Source organism: Oncorhynchus kisutch, linkage group LG25 (genome assembly GCF_002021735.2).
Source record: "Oncorhynchus kisutch isolate 150728-3 linkage group LG25, Okis_V2, whole genome shotgun sequence".
Taxonomy (NCBI): Eukaryota; Metazoa; Chordata; class Actinopteri; order Salmoniformes; family Salmonidae; genus Oncorhynchus; species Oncorhynchus kisutch.
The window spans coordinates 33,961,651-33,974,158 of NC_034198.2; the positions used below are offsets into that span (position 1 = coordinate 33,961,651).

General features: G+C 41.7%; 1 protein-coding gene across 1 annotated transcript in view; it reads left to right on the plus strand.

Annotated features, from left to right (window-relative positions):
- LOC109870209 (CUB and sushi domain-containing protein 1) overlaps window positions 1–12,508 on the plus strand; it is a 291,027-nt gene that overhangs the window by 209,192 nt on the left and 69,327 nt on the right. The window contains exons 29-30 of the mRNA XM_031804842.1: window positions 8–195; window positions 1,947–2,141. Of these exons, the coding sequence (XP_031660702.1) occupies window positions 8–195; window positions 1,947–2,141 (383 nt within the window). The remainder of the gene's footprint in view (window positions 1–7; window positions 196–1,946; window positions 2,142–12,508) is intronic.

The following is a 12,508-nucleotide window of genomic DNA, read 5'->3' on the forward strand; positions in this document are numbered from 1 at the left end:
CTTCCAGTTTCAACATGGAGCCCAGCTATGACTTCCTGCACATCTATGAGGGGGATAACTCCAACGGCCCATTGATCAGCAGCCTGCAGGGAAACCAGGCCCCGGAGCGCATCGAGAGCAGTGGCAACAGCCTCTTCCTCGCTTTCAGGAGTGACGCTTCCCTCGGGATGTCTGGCTTTGCCATTGAATTCAAAGGCAAGTTGTCAACATGTTAGTCTCACAGGAGGTGACCCTAGGTTTCTATGAAAGTGTATAGCATTGGCCATATCGTAAGGTTTATGTCTCTATAAAAAAAATGCTTTCAACAGATATAGATTTCTAAGATGAAAGATTTCCAGGAATTGGAGAATACATTCTATAGACAACGTGTTTTTATAAGCCTTATTGCATGTTGTTCTTCCTGTCAGCTAGATGTCCTTATTTTGTCTGTTGTCTACACACAGCTATGCAGTATCTGAAAAACAGTATGTATTCCAACCTACTTCTTTTTATGAAATGCTTTTTGATTAAAGGCATTGATGATAGAACTACTGTAGATCAACTGGATAATTGGTTTGATTTGTTACAGAAAATCAATCAAAGTCACAAAACACATGAACACAGATGTGTATAGTATTTTGCCACTTCAACGTCTCGTTCTTCCTGGAAGATTTATTCAAACCAATCAATGGCATAATTTGTCGTTTTGTTTTGTTGGTCCTGTATTTAACTGTGCTTTTGTCAATAAAAACAGTTAATTACCTTCCATGGGAACTCAGCGAGGTTTGTCATCTCCCAAGGCTAAAAGCACTCAAATGTTTCTTCTCTCTCTAATTGAAAATATAATCTACGCTCATTTTTTCTGTAAATCAATCTCCTATATTAATATTTTTCTCCCATCCATGCACCATTAACTAAGGTCATTTAAATGTTGAGAAGGTTAAAATAATGCCATTTCTGTTTTCATACTTATTACTGTAATAAACATAATATATTTGTTGATGTTTTCTACTAATTTATTTCTAATTGTATTCATAAATCCATGTCAAAATGTAGCTTTAGGTTGAGGGCATTGGCATGTATACTTTGGCCTTGTGTGTTGAGAAGCATTTTCCCTCTCTGGGTATTGGAATGTGGATGAAATTGCGATGCACTATAGCAATTTCAGTGATAAAATCTCCCACTGCTACCCTCCAACTTTCACTGCTTCTTAAAGCACAAGGCAGCAGAGAAAAGTGGGCTGTTAGCTGTCATCTTGTTTGGCAGTGTATACAAGCACCACCTCCAGAGCTTTTTCCAACTGTCCTTCTCCTAGTGTCTGTTCCCTTACGGACACTGGCTGCCCTCACCCCCCCACCCCCCCACCCCCCTCCCCCATTTTTCCTACAGGCCCAGATGCTTACCTTGCATTCCCCTCTGTGCTGGTCTTTTCTATTGAGGATTCCTTGGAGCAACTCTACTTGCTCTTTTGTACTCTACACTCCCTGTGTTCTGCTTCTTACATGAAGGTTCACCATAGAGAAACATCAGTAGCGGCTTCCGAGAATCCCTGGAATGTTCATTTATATATTTCTTAATTCAATTTTTTTACTTTTAGATTTGTGTGTATTGTTGTGAATTGTTAAATACTACTGAACTGTTGGGTCTAGGAACTCAACTCTAGGAATGCATTTCGATGCAACCGCAATAACATCTGCTAAATATGTGTATGTGACCAATAACATTTGATCTGATTTGTTTGAATGCACCCTGTAACCCAGGATACCATACCCTGCCTGTTCCCGATATCTGGGCTTTTCAACTGCTGAGTTTCTTTTGCATTTATGGATAAGTTGCAATGCTTTAGCAAAAATGATTATGGTTTTTCCTTTTCCTTGGCGTTGTATTGAAATAAAGTCTCTCTGCTCAAGGTCAATTGTCCTGCATGATACTTTATCTTAAGCTTGTGTATGTTTTCTACTCCACAGAGAAACCCAGGGAGGCATGCTTTGACCCTGGAAATATCATGAACGGCAGTCGCGTGGGCATGGACTACAAACTGGCCTCCACAGTGACCTATCAATGTAACTCTGGATATACTGTTGTTGGACCAGCCACAATCACATGTGTTATCGGTTCAGATGGAAAACCTATATGGGACAAGATCCTACCATCGTGTAAAGGTAAGATCTTTTCAGTTTGCCTACGGTTATAAAATCTGATTCCCAACAGCCTATCACAGAGAGAGTAGCTTGAGTTCTTGTTGTCCTCCCTTCAAGTCTAATTGATTTGTCTTGGTACCCTCATCTAGCCTCTTAATTACAGACTGATTACCGCTCTGTGGGAGAGAACCATTCATGTAAGCTTGTGAGATCAGGTGGCTTGCGAGGCTAACCATCATCGGCACTATCAATCAAGGCTAATATCAAGCCAATTTTTACTGGTTTCACCGAAAGGTTTTGTGGACCCCTTTTTGTCTTTGCACAAGAAGGGAGTATTGGTTTTTTAAAGACCACGGCTGAACTTTCTAGCAGTTTATTGACAGTTTGGGCGGTGACAACTGCCACTCACTCGTCCTTTCACCCCACCCCCCTTTCTCTCGCTCTACTTCATGCCCGTGCGTCTCTGAGGAGACAAAAACTCAGACAGGTGGCTGTGTAGTTGCTGCCACATCATCTCTATGCCTCCACCCTGCCACTTCACACACTGAGCCTCTACCTTACAGCAGCACGGCCACTGGAGACATGACTTGGATATGAGAGACACACACCAAAGTGTTATAGTCGACATGATGAACATGGAATTATGTTGTTTTCAATAAAGATTTCTAGATGTATGCATAAAGCTGATCATTTTAGGATATAAGCTATTTTCAAGGAAACAAGCAAGATTCGCTTGCTTCTAATCTTTAAAACTAATTTTCACCAGTTTTTTTCCCTTATTCCATCAAGTGTCAGATCTAGCGGGGGGAGTGTGAGACTCATGAGTGAAAATCCACCTGAGCTCCTACCGTTAAGAGATTTGGAGCTTTTATGAATCTGATTGCATGTCATTAAGAAGTTACTCCGGCATTCACATAAACAATAGAGAGGGTTTTGTGAACCAAGACACAGCTGAAGCAAAGCAAACAGCTCATTGTCTCTAGTCTAGACCCTACTGGGTCGAAAACTGAACAAACACTAGAGCTAGTTTAGAAGGATATACAACAACAGGAGACTGCAGAACAAATCAGGAGAGGAACTACAAATGAAGCCTTGGATCTATAGTTAGTCCCTCCAGGATTCTGCTATTCTGCGATCGCAAATTTTTTAGCAAAACCAACAATTTTCCATATATTATGCGAGGGTTTGCAATTTTGACCAATCCCTGCTTTATTTCTGCATAAACAGTCAAATCATTGCAATATTATTGCATAAAACTGACCCATCAATGCAGTATAAGAACAGGTCTCGCAATTTCAACCAATCACTGTACATTTACCGCATAATATGGTTCGATCAAGTTGCATATCAAAAAACTTTTTCCCTTGTCAGTGCATTTTCAAATTGGACAGGATCATCACGTATTGCCATGCAAAATGTCAGAATTGCCGCAGCAAAATCAAGTATTTTTGCTCACAAATATCACAGAAAATCCCTGCAAAATCCTGGAGGGACTGTATAATGGTTTTTACATTGCTAACACTCTTAACCCCTGTCTGTAAATAAGTCTAAAGGGATTTGAGCTTTTAAACAGCATGTGTTGATTAGTTGACTCTTTTTGATTGAGCCTCTGTACCTAGAGAGGGATAGCATTCATTTCGTCACTCCCAGATCATTTATTTGCTCACACTGATGGTATATTTGGCTGTTTGCCCTTAACCATTTTATTATTTATTTTATTTTAGTTTGGTGGAGAGCTAGAGAATTATTACCATGAGCTGCATTCCCTTGTTGACCATTGTGCATTATGGATGTGGCTTAAACATTCCATTTGTCATTCTGAATGGAATGATTCAGTAGCGTTGTGTAATTAGAGTTATGGCTTGGTCATGGACACAGTTAGCTTGAACTCGTAGTGCAGCTGAGGACCTCAGGATCACTGTCTGCTTCTCCATTCTAGTGTTCTCTAGTAACGTTCTTGTCTCATTGAATCTTTCATACATTTCAATGGGAAAAGGTCTTTCCGCTAAGAGCTTATTGAAATATAATTTGCCATTATCAAGATTGTTTAACCGTGACAATGAAGGGCTATGTTCTGTGGGGTCCCATAACATTGGTTTATAGATGTCCGAGCACTTGCTTTTTAATCCCTAGACTCCATAAAGAAGAAGTGTGTGGATTGTAAGGGTGAGACATGATGTTATTGATTCACAAATGCCACAATTGCACAATGGCCTTTGTTGATCGATACCCTGGGCTTGAAAGAAATTGGTAGCCTAGCGGTTAAGAACGTTGGGCCAGTAACTGAAAGGTTGCTGGTTTGATTCCCCGAGCCGACTAGGTGAAAAATATGTTGTTGCCCTTGAGCAAGGCACTTAACCCTAATTGCTCCTGTAAGTCGCTCTGGATAAGACTAAAATGTATGAAAGTAGTGAGCAAAATGGCTTGTTCTGGTTTATGACCTTTCTCAACAGTTGTATATAGCCTGCTTTCAATGACACACAACATTTGATCGGAGATATGAATTCCATATTATTGTATTTTTTCGAAAGTGAAAAGCACACAGCAGGCACAATTGGAAATCACTCTGAAAACCACCAAGGTGATGTGAAGCAAATGTTTCTGTTTCATTTGCTTGTATTGTTTGTCAGTTATGTTTATGTCTAATCCTAGAAATATGTTATTTATGTCACCTTCAAGGAGGACCGTAGGTTTGTATACGCTACACTAAAGCCATGTTCTAAAGAACACGTTTTAAATCAATGAAAGGAAGGGAAATTATGTTTTTTTCATAGTTGAAATCATTTGTTCAAGGTCAATGTCAGATTTTGGCTAGATGAAACAGCATATTGACTGAGGAAATCCATTGTAAGCCTCTAGTTTATAGTTTGATATCTGGGAAATGTACATCAGTTGCCTAGCCTTTTTTAACATGCCTGAACATAACATTACAGTATGTGAGAACACACATAATCTCCTCCAGCAAGAGCATTTAACCCTCTTGTCTGTGGTTGAATTGAGCTTATTTTGCCTGATGATAAAGAGGTGAACAAAGCTATTTGCTGGTTGTGTTCATAAGTGAGCAAAAGAAAGAGCCATTTCTGAAGGCTGTGGCTGTGCCTGCAAGCCAAGGCCTCTTGAGTGACGGTGAAAACGCCAGAGTGCCACGTGGGTTATATGCAGATCAGTCACAGTGAGACAGGGAGGACTCACTGTGAATGTTAAAACTCATTCTGCTGCCGGTTGAGGGAAATGATTACTAATGTCCCCAGTATCACTCGGCTAATGAAAGGAATCGTTATGTATTTAATAAGGACTGTGGGGGGAGGGGTGGGAATATTTCTCAGTGTAAACCGCTCCTGTACCCAATGAATCCCCTTTTTTAGAAGCTGTAGGTGTGTACAGGTAAGTGGTACAGTATAGAAGAAAAGAAAACACTTTAAATGTGTCGGTTGTGCGTTATTATTGTTGCTGTCATGTTCAGCAATGAATATTCATGCAACAAACAAGAACAAAAAACATGATACCGTCGTTATTTAACACCAGCAACCCTTCTCTTCACCTGTATTTAGCTACTTCATGTTCTAATCTCTGATATTTTAGTCTCCTCTGAAAATAGCAGGTGCAAAACTACAGTATATCTACTGAAGACCAAATTTTAACCATTTGAAATGTTTCACTGGTCTGTGATTTTCCGCAGCTTTTTGGAATACTGATTCACTCCAAGGCACTTCCTTGGGCTTTCAGACAAAACTAATTAGAAAGGGGTGAGATCCTTTTAAATAATAAAGGATTTTCCCCCCCTCTTTCTCTCAGCTTCTCTCATCCAAACAGGTCTTTTATTCGTTTCCATAGTAACTACAGTAAAATACTGTCTCTTGAATGAGGAATCCTCCATGACTGTAAATAGAAGGTGTGTAATAGGGTTAAAGCATGGTGGTATGGCGCCCCTCGGAGGCGGGCAGTGTTGACACATGGCCGCGCCGGCGCCAGATGAATTGCATAGACTAGAGGAATTAGAGTTTGTTTGGATTTATGCACGTCTGTGTGCTTCTGTGTTGAGGGCATAACAATGCAATAGCTGTGTCCACACTACAGTCCTCAATATCCACTCTACGGTCTTCTGTATCCACTCTACGGTCCTCTGTATCCACTCTATGGGCCTCTGTATCTACTATACAGTCCTCTGTATCCACTCTACAGTCCTCAGTATCCACTCTACAGTCCTCTGTATCCACTCTACAGTCCTCTGTATCCACTCTACAGTTCTCTGTATCCACTCTACGGTCCTCAATATCCACACTACGGTCCTCTGTATCCACTCTATGGTCCTCTGTATCCACTCTATGGTCCTCTGTATTCACTCTATGGTCCTCTGTATTCACTCTATGGTCCTCTGTATCCACACTACGGTCCTCTGTATCCACTCTATGGTCCTCTGTATCCACTCTACGGTCCTCTGTATCCACTCTATGGTCCTCTGTATCCACTCTATGGTCCTCTGTATTCACTCTACGGTCCTCTGTATCCACTCTACAGTCCTCTGTATTTATGCATGTCTGTGTGCTTCTGTGTTGAGGGCATAATAATGCAATAGCTGTGGCCACACTACAGTCCTCAATATCCACTCTACGGTCTTCTGTATCCACTCTACGGTCCTCAATAGCCACACTACAGTCCTCTGTATCCACTCTACAGTCCTCTGTATCCACTCTACGGTCCTCAATATCCACTCTATGGACCTCTGTATCCACACTACGGTCCTCTGTATCCACTCTACGGTCCTCTGTATCCACTCTACGGTCCTCAATATCCACACTACGGTCATCTGTATCCACTCTACGGTCCTCAATATCCACACTACGGTCCTCTGTATCCACTTTACGGGCCTCAGTATCCACTCTACGGTCCTCTGTATCCACTCTACGGTCCTCAATATCCACACTACGGTCGTCTGTATCCACTCTACGGTCCTCAATATCCACACTACGGTCCTCTGTATCCACTTTACGGGCCTCAGTATCCACTCTATGGTCCTCTGTATCCACACTATGGTCCTCAATATCCTCACTATGGTCCTCTGTATCCAATCAATGGTCCTCTGTATCCACACTATTGTCCTCAATATCCTCACTATGGTCCTCTGTATCCACTCGATGGTCCTCTGTATCCACTCCATGGTCCTCTGTATCCACACTATGGTCCTCAATATCCTCACTATGGTTCTCTGTATCCACTCGATGGTCCTCTGTATCCACTCCATGGTCCTCTGTATCCACACTATGGTCCTCTGTATCCACATCTGAACTTCCTTCCTCCTCTCTTTCTCATTCTCTCTCTCTTTCGCTCTCTCATCCTGTCTCATGCATGCTCTCATTCTTCCTCTCTATCTGGCTCCCTCTCTCTTTCTCACATTATCTCTCCTGCGGTATTACATGGATGTTTTTTCACGGCTGACTCCTCTAGATGAGACGTTGAGGTCAGGTGGAAGACACGTCTGTTTCCATGATACTAGTGAAGGGAAATCACACTTGCTTACATTGGTGTAGAGATGCATTCATATCAGGCACATGTCACTGCAGCCAACATTGTACGGTCTGTTAGGTTTAAGCGGCTTGTGGCGTCTGTTCGATTACTGTATGCATAAACATGAAGCTATGTTTGAATGTCCTTAAATGGCTAAAGTATGTACTTTCCCACATACAATTATTATTAGAAATAAGGTCTGACTACTTGGCACGTCGCTACAGTGGCTGGCGTATTATACGGTGTTGATTTGACCATATTGTCTAGTGTCGTTTAATTTGTTAGTTTTTATTTTCTTTGTTTTTGTCCATATTTCTATTCATTGGGGCGTCGGGTAGCCTACCAGTTAAGAGCATTGGGCCAGTAATCGAAAGGTTGCTAGTTCAAATCCCAGAGCAGACTAGGTGAAAATTCTGTCAATGTTCCTTGGAGCAAGGTACTTAACCCTAATTGCTCCTGTAAGTCATTCTGGATAAGAGCATCTATTTAAATGTAGAATATTTCCATATATTGCATGGAAAATCTAATAAACAGGTCATGGCTTCTGGAAGCTTGTCATTGTCTGTAACTCTCACCTATTCATGATGGTAAAAATGTAAAACTACTATCATCATAATTCATACTGGCTGACTAATGCTCAAGTAACCAGTTATCTCAACAGCATATTTAATATTAAATTGTAGTTTTCAGTATAACCATGGTAACCCACAGTTAGATGTATGCTGAGTAGATTGACCCTAAGTCAAGTCAAATGTTATGTCACATGCTTGATAAACAACAGGTGTAGACTAATAGTGAAATGGTTATCCCTGATCTTTGAGATAACCCACAAAAAACAGAATTATGTCATTTCCCAGATTTTTTCATGTATAATGAAGATTGTTACATAACCTGTTTTGAAAGACTAAATAATGAAATCCAATATTTATTATGATAAATAGTGAGTGAGTGATCCAGCATTTGATACCTAAAAGAGAAAGTACATTTTCCCTGAAATGACACTGCTTACAGTGCCAACAGTTAAACAATTATCAGACAGCAATTCCCCTTTCTTTATGAATTACTGGCGGGATCTGTGTTAAAGTCTCAGTGTAGTAAAAATTCACAACAATACACAATACACACAACCTAAAAGTAAAAGAATGGAATTAAGGAATATATAAATATTAGGATGAACAATGTCAGAGTGGCATAGACTAAAATACAGTAGAATAGAATACAGTGTATATATGAGATAAGTAAAGCAAAAATATGTAAACATTATTAAAGTGACTAGTGTTCCATTATTAAAGTAGCCAGTGATTTCAAGTCTATGTATATGGGGCAGCAGCCTCTAGGGTGCAGGGTTACATAACCGGGTGGAAGCCGCCTAGTGATGGCTATTTAACAGTCTGATGGCCTTGAGATAGAAGCTGTTTTTCAGTCTCTCAGTCCCAGCATTTATGCACCTGTTCTGACCTTGCCTTCTGGATGATAACGAGGTGTACAGGCAGTGGCTCGGGTGGTTGTTGTGACATTGGGTGCTGTAGGTAGTTTGCCCCCAATGCTGCATTAGTCAGACCACACCACCCTCTAAAGAGCCCTGTGGTTGCGGGCGGGGCAGTTGCTGTACCAGTCGGTGATACAGCGTGACAGAATGCTCTCAATTGTGCATCTGTAAAAGTTTGTGAGGGTTTAAGGTGCCACGACAAATATCTTCAGCCTCAAATGTCTTGTGCCTTCTTCACCACACTGTCTGTGTGAGTGGACCATTTCAGATTATCAGTGATGTGTATGCCGAGGAACTTGAAGCTTTCCACCTGCTCCACTGCGGTCCAGTCAATGTGGATAGGGGCTGCTCCCTCTGCTGTTTCCTGAAGTCCATGATCAGCTCCTTTGTTTTGTTGACATTGAGTGAGATGTTATTTTCCTTGCAACACACTCCCAGGGCCTTCACCTCCTCTCTGTAGGCTGTCTCGTCATTGTTGGTAATCAGAACTACTACTGTTGTGTCGTTTGCAAACTTGATGATTGAATTGGAGGTGTCCATGGCCACGCAGTCATGGGTGAACAGGGAGTACAGGAGGGGGCCGAGCATACACCCTTGTGGGGTCCCTGTGTTGAGTATCAGCGAAATGGAGGTGCTGTTTCCTACCTTCACCACCTGGGGGTGGCCCGTTAGGAAGTCCAGTACCCAGTTGCACAAGGCAGGGTTTAGACCCAGGGCCCCGAGCTTAATGATGATCTTGGAGGGTAATATGGTGTTGAATGCTGAGCTATAGCCATTCTTACATAGGTATTCCTCTTGTCCAGATGGAATACGACCTTGTGCAGTGCGATGGCGATTGCATCGTCTGTGGATCTATTGGGGTGGTAAGCAAATTGAAGTGTGTCTAGGGTGTCAGGTAAGGTAGAGGTGATATGATCCTTAACTAGCCTCTAAAAGCACTTCATGATGACAGAAGTGAGTGCTACGGGGCGATAGTTATTTAGTTCAGTTACCTTATCTTTCTTGGGTACAGGAATAGTGGTGGATATCTTGAAGCAAGAGGTGACAGCAGACTGGGATAGGGAGAGATTGAATATGTCTGTAAACACTCCAGCCAGCTGGTCTGCGCATGCTCTGAGGACGCGGCTAGGGATGCCCTTTGTAGTCCGTGATAGTCTGTAGACCCTGCCACATATGTCTCGTGTATGAGCTGTTGAATTACTACTCTACTGTCTCTATACTGATGTTTTACCTGTTTGATTGCCTTACAAAGTGAATAACTATACTGTTTGTATTCGGCCATATTCCAAGTCACCTTGCCATGGTTAAATACGGTGGTTCGCACTTTCAGTTTTGGGCAAATGCTGCCCTCTATCCACGGTTTCTGGTTTAGGTAGGTTTTAATAGTCACAGTGGGTACAACATCTCCTGTACACTTCCTGATAAACTCAGTCACTGTATCCATGTATTTGTTGATGTTATTATTTTAGGCTACCAGGAACATATCCCAATCTGCGGGATCAAAACAATCTTGAAGCGTGGATTCTGATTGGTCAGACCAGCGTTGAATAGTCCTTAGCACGGGTACTTCCTGTTTTGGTTTCTGCCTATAGGCAGCAAAATGGAATCGTGATCAGATTTGCTGAAGTGAGGGTGGGGGAGGGCCTTGTAAGCATTTCGAAAAGCTGAGTAGCAGTGGTCTGTTTTCTCAGAGCGAGTGCTGCAGTCAATGTGTTGGTAGAACTTCTGTAGCGTTTTTCTAAAATTTGCTTTGTTTAAATCCCTAGTTAGAATAAATGCGGCCTCAGGATATGTGGTTCCCAGTTTGCATAGAGTCCAGTGTAGTTCTTTGAGCGACTTCCAGGACAATGACTGAAAGTCGCAATGACTGCCAGCAGATACCCATAGATTTCCAGTCATTGTGTGAACGCTACTTAGCATTGCCTCACAAAACGACCTCTAACTTCTTTCATACCGGACACAGAGACATAAAAATGTTATCCACGAGTTGATCTGACTCTGGGGAAGTAGACATATTGCCAAAATCCCAAACTATCCCTTTCATTGTTACCCAGAAATGATTTGATATTGAGATAAAAATGACTGCATTGGACCTTTAACTAAATCTCTCGCTCCATGGGTGTGAAATTTCTAGTTTTATGCTGGGAAGACCCAGATACAAAACATTTTTTTTACAGCAGAAACTCTGTCTTCCCATAGGAAGTATGCGGTGAGGGTGATGTGATCAAAGGTATGGGGAAGGAGTTTGATAAGCAGAGGACCATGAGCCGGGGCTGCATCCTGACACCAGGTTTATAAGCTCCACAAGGTATTGTGAGCATGAAGGAGGAGACCTGGTGGAGTGAGCTCAGGGAGTCTTAGGGTGCTTGAGACGTGGCAGGAATCTCAATCGATGATCATTGTAGCAAGAACCAAGGGGATGGAAAGAACAAGGCAGGTGCAGGAAGAACACAGGAGGGTATCAAGCGATTGGGGCATTGATATTTTCTGAAAGGTGTAAAGCAAGTAATAATACTTAATAAAAAAGGAAATGAGAAGAAGGGTTAACTAGGGATTTAGGGTCAGGGAGAACAAGAGGGGACCAGAGCTCACTGCCCCCTAATGTTGTGTGTTCAGTCATTTTCTCTCCTTTTGCCAGTATTTATTCAGAGTTTCTCAAAGTAGTTAGTAGGGCAGTACACTACTAGTCCCAGGGAACCATGTACAGTATGATAATAGAATCTTGACATTGACAGATTTCCTCCTTTGTGTTCTGTTTTCATTGACCTTAAATTTAAAGGTGGGTACCATGAATTATTTTATTTCACCCTTCATGCATGGCCCTCATGCTATGTCCTTCGAGTGAAGCCACGTGTGTCCATGGAGCCATTGAAATCAGTATATTTCACCTCTGGACACATTGCAGGCCATATTAAGGACTTACTGTACACATGCTTAAGTGCAAACATAAACACAGAGATATATAGAATCTTAATCATGTGGGCATGAAGGAGCAGACCTGGTTGATTAACCTTTAACGTGTGTTGATATTTTGTACAGTGAGTTAAGATCTATATGTTATGCCTCTGATAAACACTTTTTTTGGTAGTATGGTTGCTGAAAAAGGTCCCAGCAGACATCATTTAACAGGTTGTACCGGTTCCTTTCAGAGGGACTAAAAGCAAGTAAAAAACATGTAACTGTTTTTAATTTTTTTTCAGTCAAATGCCCCATTTCACCAATGTTATTGACTTAGGCCTATGTAACAAAACAAGTTGTGGATTGAGTTGTTTTGAACCATTATCATTGAGCTGCTATGAATGTTGAATGACGCTCCAGATGTTAAGAGAACGCACAGCACATCTTTGTTCCAACATAACAGCTCGCAACTAGGGCAGTGACTTTTCTCCCATGT